Source organism: Rana temporaria, chromosome 1 (genome assembly GCF_905171775.1).
Source record: "Rana temporaria chromosome 1, aRanTem1.1, whole genome shotgun sequence".
In the NCBI taxonomy this organism is placed as follows: domain Eukaryota; kingdom Metazoa; phylum Chordata; class Amphibia; order Anura; family Ranidae; genus Rana; species Rana temporaria.
In genome coordinates, this window is record NC_053489.1 from 37,177,462 (window position 1) to 37,194,121 (window position 16,660).

The 16,660-nt window shown below is 47.4% G+C and overlaps 1 protein-coding gene across 2 annotated transcripts in view; it reads left to right on the forward strand.

Annotated features, from left to right (window-relative positions):
- The window catches only part of DYM (dymeclin), a 546,263-nt gene extending 530,693 nt beyond the window's left edge, over nucleotides 1-15,570 (forward strand). For both annotated transcript variants that reach the window (XM_040336503.1, XM_040336511.1), the window contains one exon: nucleotides 15,059-15,570. In XM_040336503.1, the coding sequence (XP_040192437.1) occupies nucleotides 15,059-15,208 (150 nt within the window). In that variant the 3' untranslated portion in view covers nucleotides 15,209-15,570. The remainder of the gene's footprint in view (nucleotides 1-15,058) is intronic.
- Nucleotides 15,571-16,660: the final 1,090 nt, after the last annotated feature.

Here is a 16,660-nt window from a genome sequence, read left to right on the forward strand (position 1 = left end):
TATTTGTAGCTGCTGGCTTTTAATATTTTTTTTTCAGCGGACATCCCCTTTAATTTTGGAATTAGTTTTTTCCGCTTAAGTATGTACCTTATTTTTAAGGTACTTTAGATTGTATGCTCTGATGATGGATGCAATACAACTTACATAGGCATGTGCAGGAGGTGTGCCAGGTGTGCTTGGGCACACCCTAATCACTGTGTGATGCCATTTTTTAAGCTTTTGTTTAAAGAGGAACTGCATTCTGCTTACACAATCTGTAATAAAAACATATTTGCCATTCTAAAGCTTTCCTCCAACCACTTTGCATATTTTATATATACTGTGATTCTGTACTTGCCAAATATGCTGCATAAATCTCCCTCCAATGAATCTGGCTGCAATCATTTTGACTGTGGGCAGCTGAAGCTGCTGTCTGTTCACTTCCTGGATTAACACAGAAGCACACCTCCAGCTCTGCTGCTCTCATTGGCCCTTTTATGACAAATCCCCCCCTCCCTTCCTGGCAAACTCTCACAAGAGTGAGTGACAGAGCTGTGCATGATATCATAAGCCTAGGCTCTTTACCAGACAAGAAACGGGAAGTGGGCTGTATAAGGTATTTACCGACAGAAAAAAAATGTTTTACCGTACTGTCCAAAGTTAAAACAACAAGGGCAGAAGATTTAATTAGCATTTTTAGCCCAAAATATTGAACTCTGTCGTCACAGGTTAACTCTTTTATCATATAACGTCAGATTTTGGGACTCGTATTTGGACTTTTGTCTGCAGACTTGCCTCTTCCATATGTTGCAGTGGGATGTCCTTTACACAAAGCGACCTTTTAAGCAACTCCTATAGGGTGACATTTCATAACTGTAAAGTTATATAGCCCATAGTTGCATTAAAGCCCAAGCATGACTAACAACACCATAATAATGTCAGACTGCCAGCATTACCCTAACACAGTCTTTCTCAACCATGGTTCCTCCAGAGGTTGCTAGGGGTTCCTTGAGCTGTGACTGATTGACCTCCAGTCCATTGGTGCCTGTGTGCTATCGATTTTGCCCTTAGTCGAAAAGTGCCCGCGCATCGTAGGAGGATTTTTTTGATAGGAGATACCATATCACGGGCACAATAGAAAGCTACGCATAGAGCGGAGGGATACCGTAGATGTCAGATTGTGCCTCGCTATTGCAGGGCAGGTTGTGGGTGTGTTGCGGGGCAGGTTGTGGGTGTTTTGCAGGGGCGGTTTGTGGGTGTTTTGAGGGGGGGGGTTGTGGGTGTGTTGAGGGGGGGGTTGTGGGTGTGTTGAGGGGGCCGGTTGTGGGTGTGTTGAGGGGGCCGGTTGTGGGTGTGTTGAGGGGGCCGGTTGTGGGTGTGTTGAGGGGGCGGGTTGTGGGTGTGTTGAGGGGGCGGGTTGTGGGTGTGTTGAGGGGGCGGGTTGTGGGTGTTTTGAAGGGGCGGGTTGTCGGTGTTTTGAAGGGGCGGGTTGTGGGTGTTTTGAATGGGCTGGTTGTGGGTGTTTTGAAGGGGCGGGTTGTGGGTGTTTTGAAGGGGCTGGTTGTGGGTGTTTTGAAGGGGGGGGTTGTGGGTGTGTTGAGGGGGCCGGTTGTGGGTGTTTTGAAGGGGCGGTTGTGGGTGTGTTGAGGGGGCGGGTTGTGGGTGTGTTGAGGGGGCGGGTTGTGGGTGTTTTGAAGGGGCGGGTTGTGGGTGTTTTGAAGGGGCGGGTTGTGGGTGTTTTGAAGGGGCGGGTTGTGGGTGTTTTGAAGGGGCTGGTTGTGGGTGTTTTGAAGGGGCGGGTTGTGGGTGTTTTGAAGGGGCTGGTTGTGGGTGTTTTGAAGGGGCTGGTTGTGGGTGTTTTGAAGGGGCGGGTTGTCGGTGTTTTGAAGGGGCGGGTTGTGGGTGTTTTGAAGGGGCGGGTTGTGGGTGTTTTGAAGGGGCGGGTTGTGGGTCTTTTGAAGGGGCTGGTTGTGGGTGTTTTGAAGGGGCTGGTTGTGGGTGTTTTGAAGGGGCTGGTTGTGGGTGTTTTGAAGGGGCAGGTTTTGTCTGTGTTGAAGGGGCGGGTTTTGTCTGTGTTGAAGGGGCGAGTATTTTCTGTGTTGAAGGGGCGGGTTTTATCTGTGTTGAAGGGGCGGGTTTTATCTGTGTTGAAGGGGCGGGTTTTATCTGTGTTGAAGGGGCGGGTTTTATCTGTGTTGAAGGGGCGGGTTTTATCTGTGTTGAAGGGGCGGGTTTTATCTGTGTTGAAGGGGCGGGTTTTATCTGTGTTGAAGGGGCGGGTTTTATCTGTGTTGAAGGGGTGGGTTTTGTCTGTGTTGAAGGGGCGGGTTTTATCTGTGTTGAAGGGGTGGGTTTTGTCTGTGTTGAAGGGGCAGGTTTTGTCTGTGTTGAAGTGGCGGGTTTTGTCTGTGTTGAAGAGGCGGGTTTTTTCTGTGTTGAAGGGGTGGGTCTTTTCTGTGTTGAAGGGGCGGGTTTTGTCTGTGTTGAAGGGGCGGGTTTTATCTATGTTGAAGGGGTGGGTCTTTTCTGTGTTGAAGGGGCGGGTTTTGTCTGTGTTGAAGGGGCGGGTTTTATCTATGTTGAAGGGGTGGGTCTTTTCTGTGTTGAAGGGGCGGGTTTTGTCTGTGTTGAAGGGGCGGGTTTTATCTATGTTGAAGGGGTGGGTTTTTTCTGTGTTGAAGGGGCGGGTTTTGTCTGTGTTGAAGGGGCGGGTTTTATCTATGTTGAAGGGGTGGGTTTTTTCTGTGTTGAAGGGGCGGGTTTTGTCTGTTGCAACCCGCCTTTAGACACAGGCAAAATCTGCAGTTCAACACACCCACAACCTGCCCTGCAACACAGACAAAACCAGACCTTGAGCATGCTGTAAAGCCGCGGCGTGACAGCAAGACACAATATAACAAATACGGTGTCCCTCCGCTGTTTGCATAGCATTTAGTTGTGTTTGTCAAATGGTATCTCCTGTTGAAAAAAGCCTCATGCTATATATGCTGTGGTGACGTCACTCCGGCTGATCGGGAAATCAGCTGGAGTGCCCTTCCGTTCCGCACACGGAAGGGCACAAATCGACAGAACATCTACATACCTTCAGATCCCAGATATTTCTAAGCGGTCTGCAAGGGTGGCATTCTGATTATCACTGTAAGGGGAAAATCTTTCCCACTGACCACCAATGAAGGAAGCATTCTTATCACTTGCCCCCTTCTAATTCATTCTACCAGAGGTTTCCTGAGGCCTGACATTTATTTCAAAGGGTTCTTGGTAGCTATCCTTGCGGGGGGGGGGGCTCTCCGCTTTCTAGCTGACCAATCAAGACTAAAAAAATTAGAAAATGGTTGTGTTTGTTGTGTCACTAAAGTTTCACGAGTTAGGCTGCTTTCACATTGAGGCGTGCAGCCGTGGTGACGGTATAGCCACGCTATTCGTAGCGCGGCTATACCGTCGTATTTACCGCGATATTCGGGCGCTAGCGGTGAGGTTTTAACCCCCGCTAGCGGACGAAAAATTGTTAATACCGCCCGCGTTGTGGGCGGTATAACCGCGCTTTCCCATTGATTTCAATGGGAAGGCACGGTATAGGAGCGGTGAACACACCGCTCCTATACCGCGGTAAAGATGCGGCCAGCAGGACTTTTGGAGCGCTCCTGCTAGCGCACCGCTTCAGTGTGAAAGCCTTCGGGCTTTCATATTGAACACTACAGGGCAGGTTTTTTCATGCGGTATAGCAGCGCTTTTTTTAGTGCTGTACCGCATGAAAAACGCCTCAATGTGAAAGGGGCCTAATGGTGAGGCCTGGAAAAGCCTGCAATTTGCAGTAGTGTGTATTGGATGGCAGGAAGGTCCCTAAGGATCGTGGAGGGAGCAATCATAGTTATTTTAACTGTGACTATTGTCTCTATTTCACTGCCATTTACCCAGAATCCACTTTTCCTATTTGGCATATTTGTGTCCCTTCCAGTGGAGCCGTTGGTTTGGCGGTGCCCTGAACGGCTTGTGACTCTCGTTGTTGTTTTCAACATGATTCAGGCATGAGACAGAGCCGAGAGAGAAATGAAACGGAAAGAGAGGACAGTCATGGTGCGTTGGTGCCGTGGAGCCAGACGCAGGACAGTAATAGAGAAAATATGCACTCTTGTAATCTGAGGTTTCATTTAAACCCCTCCTGAGCCTTCCACAGCTCCACTCTTGTGCTCGTGTGCGCAATCCTTTGGCACGGAACAGGTTTTATTATATTAGAGGATGAGCTATGTATAACGCTGTGCAGATGTACCCCCGTTCTCTAGCCTCGGCACAGCTTCCACGACCCCCCACAACGCCCAGGATAAAGTCATTGTGTTATTAGCATATTGACGATCGGGACTCGGGAGCTTGAAGTCTGCATCTGCTTTTCTGATATAGCAACCCAGTGAAAGCAAAGCTAGCACTAAGCCCGCTTATTCTGCTTGCGGTAGGTTCGTTCTCGCCGCTTTAGCCTTACATCTGTTCCAAGGACTTCCTGTGGCTTTTTGATAAAGTCACGTGGTTGGAACTGCAGACAGTCTGAGAAGCATTTGGAGCGTCTCGTTTTTTTTTTTTGTACCTCTTTCCAAACCGCTGACTTATCCTTCTGCTTTTAGCTCACGCAATGTTCTGCTCTGCCTGTCGATGGTGCGTTTGTTTTTCGTTTTATCGTCTCTGGGTTGCAAAAGAGAATACAGATCCAACTGGAAGAGACGAGCGGAGTCATCAAAGCTGGATTCCTATAAAGTTTATACACTTACCAGAGGCAAAACTTCCTCATTATAGGGAGTAGCGGAGGAAAACAAGACCACTTAAATCAGAAATTCGTACATTTTGTGTAAGAGCTATTTCAGGTTTTCCATGTTCTTTCTAAGGCCCCTTTTTAGCGACAGAAATCGCCTCTGAGGCCTTGTACACACGAGCGGATCTGTCCGATGAAATGGTCCGCGGACCGTTTTCATTGGACATGTCCGCTTGGAGATTTCTGTCTGATGGTTCTACACACCATCAAACAGAAATCCGCGCGGACAGGTTACGCGGTGACGTGGCCGCGACGATGACGCGGCGACGTGCGCGACCCTGGAAGGTCAATGCTTCCACGCATGCTTCGAATCACTTTGACGCATGCGAGGGCTTTCGGCCGAGCAGACATGTCCGGTGAGTCGTACAGACGACCGAACATGTCCGACGGACAGGCTTCAAGCGGACATGTTTCTTAGCATGCTAAGAAACATTTGTCCGCTGGAAACTGTCCGATCCGCCGGAAAATTGTCCGGTCGGCCGTACACACGACCGAACATGTCCGCGGAAACTGGTCCGCCGGACCAGTTTCAGCGGACATGTTCGGTCGTGTGTACGAGGCCTGAAACGCGACTGAAAACTGCATCCCATTCATTTGCATGAGTGCGGGACGTTAGAAAAAGTCCTGCAAGCAGCATCTTTGGTGCGGATTTGGAGGGCTGTAAAAGGCGCTCCAAAAATGCCCCTGCCCATTGAAATGAATGGCCAGCACTTCGGAAGCGCCTTAACCACTTGCCGACCAGCCGCCGTAGTTTTACTGCGGCAGCATGGCACGGCTGGGCGAAACAACGTTATGTTACGTCGCTTCGCCCTGTGGCCACTAGGGGCGCACGCGCCCCGCTGCACGCCCCCAGAGCCGTTGCGAGTGCCCGGCGGGCGAGATGACCGCCGGGCACCCGCGATCGCTCGTGGCAGAGCGAGAACCAGGATCTCTGTGTGTAAACAGGATCTCTGTGTGTAAACACAGAGATCCCGGTTCTTTCAGGGGAGAAATTACTGATCGTGAATTCATACAACGTATAAACAGCGATCTGTCATTTCCCCTAGTAAGTCCCACTCCCCCTTTAGTTAGAACACAGAGAGGGAACACCGTAAACCCCTTGATCGCCCCCTAGTGTTAACCCCGTCCCTGCAAGTGACATTTTAACAGTAATCGGTGCATTTTTTTAGCACTGTAAAATTGTCAATGGTCCCAAAAATTGGTCAAAAGTGTCCGATGTGTCCGCCATAATGTCACAGTCCCAATTAAAAATTTGCAGATCGCCGCCATTACTAGTAAAAAAATAATAATAAAAATTCCATAATTCTATCCCCTGTTTTGTAGACACTATAACTTTTGCGCAAACCATTCAATATACGCTTATTGCGATTTTTATTTTTTACCAAAAATATGTAGAAAAATACATATCGGCCTAAACTGAGGGGAAAAAAACTTTTTTTTTTTGTTTTTTTTTTTTATTTGGATATTTATAGCAAAAAGTAAAAAATATTGTGGTTTTTTTTTTAAATGAAAACCGCAGAGGTAATCAAATACCACCAAAAGAAAGCTCTATTTGTGGGGAAAAAAGGACACCAATTTTGTTTGGGAGCCACGTCGCACGGCCGTGCAATTGTCAGTTAAAGCGACGCAGTGCCGAATTGTAAAAAGTGCTCTGGTCAGGAAGGAGGTAAAATCTTCCAGGGCTGAATCAGTTAAAATCGATTTGAAAGCGACACAAAACGGGTGTGGTTTATTTTTGTACGATCACGTTGTTGCGTGACCTTTAAAAAACTGCCCCGAAAAGCGCCGCTAAAAGCAGCTAAAGCACCGCAAAAACAGCGGCGCTTCAGTGTGAAAAGGTTCTAAATGCTCCACTGAACGTTTGGCCAAAAGGGGCTCTTTCCTGATAAAGCCCCCTTCTCCATGTGTTAAAGCACAATTACACGTTTTTTTTTTTTTTTGTGAAATGCTTTGAAAACGAAAGAGTAGAAAAGTCTGTCCTCTGCCAGCATGCAGCAAAGAGGGACCTTTGCTCTCTGCCCCCCTGCCGTGTCAGACCTTTAGCTCTGCAATCGTCAAAGCTAATGCTCCCTGCTGATTGGAAGGTTCTGACTCAGCAGGGGCATATCGGACCTCTTCACAGAGACCACTGCTCTCACACAGAGAGCAAAGGTCCTTCTGTCTACAGTAGCTTCTGGCAAGGGACAGGCTTTTTTTACTCAGGCTGTGGCTGCTTTCTAAAGAAAATGAACTGTAAGACTTTGCACGCCATTTGTTTTAATGCACTTTTGAAAATTTCGCAAATTTAAACTTAAAGGCCAAATGCAAATGGGAACATTTTGAAACGACATAGAAAATGTGAAATTTACCACTCTCTGATTTAAGTGGTCTCGTTTTCCTCCGCTGGTCTCTATAATGAGGACGTTTTGCCTCTAGTACAGTGTATACATTTTATAGGAATTCAAGGAATGTATTTGGCTCATTTAGACTAAAGTTCAGTTGGGCTTTCAAGTGAAGAATTAAATGGAGCAGGGAAGGTTTAGAACCCCTGTGTTCTCATTGTGGGGGGGGGGGGGGTGGATACTGCAGCAAGGGGTGAGAGAATCTTCCTATGATGACTGTTATTCCATTTACAATTATGAAAGGTGGGATTTCCACTCATTTTCTGCCATACCACTGGGACAGGAAATGACGAAAGATGACCACCACTGTGGGAACAAAGACAGCCATAGGAACCAATTTTTCTTAACCTTGCCAAATTTAAAGGAAATGGTTCCACTTTAAAGAGTCAGTTGACCAAGAGCTGACATTGTAGTTTTGGCTAGTGGTGGAATTGCTCAATCAAGCACCAACTTCACTCAACAGGGAGATTTCATCACTTGAGTGCCCAGTGCCACCCATCTGCCTTGCCTATGAGCTCTCATTGTTGAGGCTAGATATTATATTGATTAAAGGAACAAAAAAATTTCCTTTAAAATAACAAACTTGTTATACTTACCTCCACTGTGCACTTTGTCTGCACAGAGTGGCCCCGATCCATGTCTTCTGGGGTCCCTCGGCGGCTGTCTCTGGTCCTCCCCGCAAGTACTGACTAGAGTCATGCGAGAGAGCTCGCATGGTGGTGAGTAATTGCGGCCCCGCCCCTCGGCCCGCCGCGTCACTGGATATGATTGAGAGCAGCGCCAGCAAATGGCTGCGCTACTGTCAATGCATCCGCTCTAGCCAATCAGCGGCCAGGCTGAGCGGCAAAGAGGACCGAGCACGGGACTTTCGAGCGGTCAGGTAAGTATATCGGGGGCTCGGGGGGGGCGGCAGCATCAGATGTTTTTTCACCTTAATGCATAGATTGCATTAAGGTGAAAAATGTTTTTACTTTACAACTCCTTTAAGGTGAGAGATAACCAGGGAGTGAATTAGAAGCTTGGTGATGTCATTAGTTAAAAAGGGGCGATGTTCTAGAAATTTGGCGTAGGCTAAGGCGGAATGATTTGGATAGGGATTGGATGTGGGCCTGAAAGGAGAGTTCACATTCTAAGGTTACCCCTAGCACCTTGGTATGTGGAAACGGGCTGTTTCCATTGATCTGGACAGAGAAGTCAGGGGAAGGGACACGTGGGGGAGGAAATATTAAGAGCTCCGTAAGAGTATGATGAGGGTAATGCCAACAAGGGAGGCAAAACTTTTTGGAACGTTTGTGCTGTGTGATCTTTGCAGGCTCCCCTAGGCTGACCAATCTAAGGCCCCGTACACACTCGATGGCAGACGTATTCTGCCGAGAAAACCGGTCGTGTGTACACTTTTCGCCGAGGAAACCGACGAGGATCTCGTCGGGCCAAAAAGAGAACATGTTCTCTATTTCCTCGTTAGTCAATGGGAAAAGTTGGTTCGGCGAGATCCTCGGCGGCTTCACAAGGAACTCGACGAGCAAAACGATGTGTCTTTGCATTCATGAAATCTTTTCGAAAACGGAGGTTCTTTCAAAAATGTAATTCAGGTATCTTACAGTAATAATGAAAATATGCACTCTCTGGCCCGGATTCACAAAGCACTTGCGCCGACGTATCTGCGTAAGTGCAAATATGCGCCGTCGTATCTGTGCGCCGGACCCACATACTAAGATATGCCTAACAACAGGCTTCATCCCACCGACGTAACTTGCCTACGCCGGCGTACAGTGGGCGCATATTTACGCTGGACGCATGTGGCGCTCCCATTGATTTTCTATTCAAATATGCAAATGAGGGAGATACGGCGATTCACGAACGTACGTCCGCCCGACCCGTGCGCGTAAAGTCATACGTCCGGCGTAACGTTATGCCCCATAAAGGAGGTGTTACTCGGCAGCATCCATGCAAAGGGCTGCACCAGGGAACACAAGCCGGCGTATTTTACGTAGTTTAGGTTGGACGTAAATATGACTAGGCATAGGTCACGTTCACGCCGTAGGCAGTGATCCGACGTATCTTAGGGAGTAGTTCCGACGTGATTCTGAGCATGCGCACTGGGATGTGTCCACGGGACGGCGAATGCGCCGTTCATTATACGTATCTGTCTGGTGCTCGGCCCATCATTTGCCGTCACGCCTCATTTGCATGGCTCACGCCCACTTCCACCTACGCCGGCTTACGCCTAGGAAACCCAGCGCCGTTTTGGGAGCAAGTCCTTTGTGAATTCCGCTACGGCGGCATAAATGTGCGCCGCTGTCTGTGAATCCGGGCCTCTGTGTTTAGACACCATGTCCCTTTAAATGCACCTGTGATAGCATTCAGTGTCAGTTGAATGAGTTTGCTCCCGTGTGTCTCCATATTGATGCCGTTCCTTAAGTCAGGCACCCCGCGCCTCTCTTGTGTCACTACACACACACAAGACGGACACTGCTGCCCTTCACTCACCAACCACTTCAAACTGCTGGCCGGGACTTGTGAGGTTTTATAGCTGCAGGTTACAGATCCTGGGCTTAGTGGATTGGCACTGGGTTAAAAGAGCCTTTCATTCTAGGACTGCTCCTTCCAATCTGCCTGTGATCAAACGCTATTACCTTTTACTGTTTGACAGCGTGCATGAGGTGAGCTTATAACTTGGCCAAGGCCGTGTCCACATCACTAGGACTGTGTAACCAAAACTCTTAGCTCTACTTCATCAACGTCGCTGGCCATTATCAAAGGCTTCCAAGCTGCCCTGTCAGTCTGACACAAAATAACCGCTAGTTCTTTCTGCCATAGACAGTGGCATCCTTTCGGGTTAGATGAGCTTCAGAAAAAAAAGAAAGAAATGAAAATAAATAGTTTTTCTTAAAAGGTATGTCTGGGCTAAAAATAAAAAACTCTGCCATACATGCACATTTCCTCATGTTTTAACTCTTAAAACGAATACAAGTACAGAAAATACCTGAAATCCAGCGAATGCCTAACCTTATGTGGTTCTTGCTTCATTGAAATTCCAAGTGGTGTTGTCCACCCTGCTGAGTTCTCCTCTACTGGACAGCAGACTGGGGCTGTTATTGATTACATGTTGGAAACCCGGCAGAGGTTTCCGGCAATGCAGCCCATTTGAAAGCAATAGGAGGCTGACCGTTCCCGCAGCTAATCGCGGTCACTCAATGAGCAAATTCGTTCAGGGGTGGTCGTTTGCAGGTAAGCAATTACCGTATATACTAGAGTATAAACCAAGTTTTTCAGCACATTTTTTTGTGTGCTGAAAATGCCCCCCTCGGCTTATACTCGAGTCACCTTTTTGTGCCTGATCTCCTGGACTTTGGGGACCCGTACTGGCTGGCCTTAGGTCCCCTGGACCCCAAACTCTTCCTCTACAAGTGTGCAAAGGTTGTTGTCCGGGGGACCTATGGCCGGGGAGCACCGATTTTTCAAAGCCGGGCCCCCCTTCCATAGACTCCCATGTTAAATGGTAATTTCTCTGGTGACTTTGGGGACCCAGTACCGGCCATTCGTAGGTTCCCTGGACCTGGAACTTGGCACACATGTAGCCCCATTTCTCCTCTACGCCCCTTTTATAGACTCCCATGTAAGGCCCTGTACACACGAGCGGATATCCGATGAAAACGGTCGGCCGGACCGTTTCCAGCGGACATTTCTGCTCCGGATTTTGATCTGATGGGCTGTACACACCATCAGATCAAAATCCCAGCGGAAAACATACGTGGTGACGTGGCCGCGCCGTCGCCGTGACGATGACGCGGCGACGTGCGCGACCCTGGAAGGTAAATACTTGCACGCATGCGTCGAATCACTTTGACGCATGCGAGGGATGGGGATCGGTCGGACTTATCCGGTGAGTCTGTACAGATGACCGGATAAGTCCGACGGACAGGTTTCCAGCGGATAGATTTCTTAGCATGCTAAGAAATTTTTATCCGCTTGAAAAACGGTCGGCTGGACAAATGTCCGCCAAAAAATGTCCGCTAGGCCGTACACACGACCGGATTTGTCTGCTGGAACTGATCCGCGGATAAATCCCAACGGACAGATCCGGTCGTGTGTACGGGGCCTCAAACGTCAGTCTAGTCATGGGCACAGTGAGGCACGCAGATGGACACCCTAGGCTTATACTCGAGTCAATACGTTTTCCCAGTTTTTTGTGGTAAAATTAGGTGCCTCGGCTTATACTCGAGTATATATGGTACATGCGAGCTGCTGAAGTTAATTACTGTCAGCCTTCTACGGCATTCAATAGGGCTGCTGCTAATCGCTGGAAATCTTTCCTCGTTTTCTACCGCATGTAATCGCTAACAGCCTCCTATTTGGCACGTGTGAATAGGGCCTCATGTTTTTTTTTGTGATTTGTTGTTGAGCTGGGGAGAGCTTTTGGAGGGCTGACAACACTGCTTGGGATTTTAGTGCAGCAAAGGTAGTGTTGTCAATTGGCCTCAGGAAGTTAAAAGCTTGCTGGAGTTCATAATGTTAGTGACAGGGTCTCTTTAAGATCTTGGCCGAGGTTATAGAACAATCTCATATGAATGTTGGTTATTCTTTGCTGTGGGGAAGCAAGGAGGGGCTCCATTATGTTTGATTCCCAAGGAAGAGCCATTGTTACATTATTCTGAATGGTTGGCTCTCACTGACAATACAATATTCTACAGAGACGCATCATTCAACGCGGCTATGATCGCGCCATTGTCTACACTGGGAGTTTTCATGATCGGCGTATTGAATTACTTACCAGTGTTTGTAGTGTAGGTGGTGAACAGCAATAGCTGGAACCTATTAGCAATCATCACACATTAACCAGTCCTCCAAGCTCTCTCCTATTCACTGAATAGCTTTTAACATTACACAATGCTGTTTTTTCCTTTTTTCTGCAAGCACTGTCTGCTCTATAGAATTCAAAGGCTTTCATCCATTGTTTCTGAATGTAAGGACAATTTTCTCTTATCAGAAGTAGAAAATGTAAGCCTGTGATCTGTAGACTAGACTAGATGAGATGAGCCAAGGTGATTGAACTTCAGATACACACACCTGCCTTACACACTGAAGAGGACCTCCTCTGTCCATTTAAGGTGGACTAATAATGATACTACTGGCCCACGAAAACCAAATAATGCAGACCAGAACTGTGACTAAAGCCCTGTACACACGATCGGTTTGTCCGTTGAAAACAGACCGTTTTCATCGGACAAACCGATCGTGTATGGGCCCCATCGGTGAAAAAAAATAGAACACGTTTTAAATTTTTCCTATGGATAAAAAAACAATAGAAAAAAACGATCGTCTGTGTCGTGTTTTACATCACCGCGTTTTGGCACGGTCCGATTTTTGACTGATGGTGTGTAGGCAAGACTGATGAAAGTCAACTTCATCGGTTATCCGCCGAAAAAATCCATCGGATGTCTGTAGTAAGCAATATTTTGACAGCTTAAAGGGGAGTTCCACCTAAAAATGGAACTTCCGCTTAACATACTCCTCGCCCCCTTACATGCCACATTTGGCATGTCATTTTTTTGGGGGGGAGTGGGGGCTTCAGGAAAAGGGGACTTCCTGTCCCACTTCCTCCTTCCGCCGAGGGGCTGGAAAGGCGATTAGCTTAATCGCCTTTTCACAGCCCCTCCCTGTAGGCGAGCGCCTGTCCAATCGGACAGCGCCGCTCGCACATGCGCACTGCCGCTCGCACATGCGCAGTGGGTGCCCGGCCGTGAAGCCGAAAGCTGTCACTGCTGGGTGCCCACACTAAGAATGAAGACGCCGGCCGGCGAGGGGGGGCGAGGAGCGGAGCCCCGGCCTGCGCGTCGCTGGAGCCGTGGAGCAGGTAAGTGTCTGTTTATTAAAAGTCAGCAGCTACACTTTTTGTAGCTGCTGACTTTTAATAAACTTAAAAAAAAGGTGGAAAACCCATTTAAATCAAGAATAAGGATGAGCTCCAGCGTGTTCGCATGGTACACGTGCAGAGCCCGCCAGGAAGTTTGCGCAGCGCTAATCACAGCCAGGGAGACATTTCCCGATCTCTGCAGCCGAGCATCGGGACAATGTCTCCCTGGCTGTGATTAGCGCAGCGCCGTGAAAACTTCCTAGCGGGCTCTGCACATGTACCATGCAAAAACGCTGGAGCTCATCCTTAATCAAGAAGAAAAATTGTGAAGTGGAGGGAATACTACATCAAACTTGAAGAACGAAATCTTGTTTTTCCTGCCACATTCGATCATGGTAAATTCTATTCCTTTTTTGATTGCTTTAATGATTTCAACAAACATGGAATCAAAAGTTTGATCGCTCAGTAAAATTGCCACATGTATGGCTGGCCTTAAAGTGGAGGTTCACCCGGAAATAAAAAATGTTAAGATTAGATTCCTGCTCATTTTGTCTAGGGGAATCAGCTAGTTTTTTTTAAATCGAAGCTGTACTTACCGTTTTAGAGATGCATCTTCTCCGCCGCTTCCGGGTATGGGCTGCGGGACTGGGCGTTCCTATTTTGATTGACAGTCTTCCGACAGTCGCATCCATCGCGTCACGATTTTCTGAAAGTAGCCGAACGTCGGTGCGCAGTATAGAGCCGCACCGACCTTCGGCTTCTTTTGGCTACTCGTGACCCGATAGATGCGACCGTCGGAAGACTGTCGGAAGACTGTCAATCAAAATAGGAACGCCCAGTCCCGAAGACCATACCCGGAAGTGGCGGAGAAGATCGCTCTCTAAAACGGTAAGTACAGCTTCGATTTTAAAACAACTAGCCGATTCCCCTAGACAAAATGAGCATCAATCTAAGGGTAAAAAATTTTTTATGGGTGAACTCCCGCTTTAAGCTGGCCATAGATGGATCGAAATTTGGCTGGTTCAGCAAGGACCGTTCGATTTTCAGTACTTCTTTGGCCAGTCCTGTCCAACAGCAGTCGATCAACTGCTCACAAACGGCCTTGCTGGAAAACTTTGTCAATCTATTAGTAATCTAGTCAATATTTTGGCTGCATCTCTGATCAGTGTATTCGGAGAGGGGAGGAGTCCAGCTAACTGGACTGTCAAAATGCATCGAACAACGGGCAGGATTCCTGCATCCACCTTGAATGGGTGTGGATGGGAGAATCGGTTCAGTTTTATTTGTTCAGCCCATGTATGGTCAGCTTTACAGTTGTCTATTAGGCCTCGTACACACGACCGAACATGTCTGCTGAAACTGGTCCGCAGACCAGTTTCAGCAGACATGTTCGATCGTCTGTACGTCCGACTGGACAATTTTCCGGCGGATCGGACAGGTTTCCAGCGGACAAATGTTTCTTAGCATGCTAAGAAACATGTCCGCTGGAAGCCTGTCCGTCGGACATGTTCGGTCGTCTGTACGACTTACCGGACATGTCTGCTCGGCCGAAAGCCCTCGCATGCGTCAAAGTGATTCGACGCATGCGTGGAAGCATTGACCTTCCAGGGTTCGCGCACGTCGCAGTGTCAGCGCGGCCACGTCACTGCGTATCCTGTATGCTGGGATTTTGGTTTGATGGTGTGTACAACCATCAGACCAAAATCCGGCAGCGGACATGTCCGATGAAAACGGTCGGGCGGACCATTTTCATCAGACAGTCCGTCCGTGTGTACGAGGCCTTAGATTGGAGTGACTGGCAGCTAGCGTATTTTGTTAAAACCAGGTAGAGTTATGACTGGTTATTGTAGCACATATACTGGTTCTGTACACCACCACTGTCCTGAAACTGTTTTTCCAAGTCGTATTCCAGGACAGCACATGCCAGATAGGTTTGCTCCCAGTTCTGTCCTGGAATATTCCTGGAAGTAGAGTTACCAGGTAACTAACTTTTTCTTTTCCATTTTGCTGAATTCCACAATAACCTGTCTTGTTTTTCCGCAGAAATTTCCTGAGCTGAAGTTCAAATACGTGGAAGAGGAGCAGCCTGAGGAATTTTTCATCCCCTACGTCTGGTCCTTGGTATATAATTCTGGGATCGGCCTGTACTGGAATCCCCAGGACATTCAACTCTTCACCATGGATTCCGGTTGATCAGCTTGCTGCAAATAGAGACATAGCTCTTTATCGGATGGCTTGGCTAATGGAGAGAGAGGGCCATTGACCTTCACTGCTCTGCTCTCCTCCACCAATCCACTATAATGTGTGGAAACCTCTGATGGCCTCCAGGCTTGTGGAGTTATGTCCTAAGGTTGTACGCAGTGTGTGACTGTTTATAATGCTTCCATCGGGGGTGCTTACATCTCAACCAACCTACCCGTTTCATTTGTTTTCCTTATTATAATTGATGGTTGATGCAGATAAGTATATTTTTATTTCAGTGGAAGGGGGAATATTTTAAACATATCTGTTTACTTTGGGTTAATAAAGCTGTGAAATAAATGGCTTGCATGTCAGTAATATTCCCTACCTTACAAATGGAAGTAAATCTAGTATTTTTATGAGTTCTCTTCTGTCGAGATACAGTTGCAAAATTGTTTCAGCCATGTGGCCACCATTTATGCAGGATTTGCCTTTCAGAGGGTCCATTGAATACATTATCCAGCTAGGGCATCATAACCTCCTATGACATGAAAGTGAACATTTACTATGCCAACAGGCAAAGCAACGAGTACAATTAACTTGGCCCTCTTTACCAAAAGATGCATTAGGTTCCTGCGTTACATCGCTGATTGATCCTACTTGGAATGAGTCACATGCTCCTTCGTACCTTGAAATATTCAGTGATTTCTTTGACTCCCGGTGTTTAACAGAGTGGTGGAGGAGCAAAGGAAAGGTTAGTTATAGACTGGGATGGGGGGTACAGTTAAAGAGGTATGTAGACCTAAAATTTTGAATTAATTGCTTGTGCCCCTTTTAAGCATTTTTTTGTGCTTCATCAATCTATGTAATTTACCTTCCATCCATGGAGTTACTGCTCTGTCAATTTCATGTCCTGTTCTAGGGTGACAATACTCAAGCAATGGCCTACAATGCAGTGGTGTCATTGTCACCTTTCGATGTACGCTTCCATAATGGGAGTGCAGCACTGACACACGGGAGGAGATTTACTAAAACCTGGTGCAGCTATGTATAGTAAGCAATTCAGCTTTTAACTTCAGCTTGTTCAATTAAGCTTCGACTATCAGGCTGAGTTCAAGCTTGTCCGACAAACCCTCCGACTTTAGGAGCTCATGTCGCATGACGTATGAAAATCAATGTTTCCCTAGGAGATCCATCTTAACTGGTCGGACACAAGTCAGGTCCGACTTTGAAAAAAGTTCCTTCACTACTTTGGTCCGACTTTGATCCTACTTCAGTCCATTGAATATCATTGAAGTCAGATCAAAGTAGGATCCTTGTCCTAACCATCCGACTTGTGGCATCCGACATTGTGATTACAGCAGCAGTAAAAGGACTTTATCTCACACTGGGATTGTTTTGATTGGTCAAAGAACAAGTCAGACTATCAAAGTAGTATCCTGTTCATGAAAGTCGCATAGATGT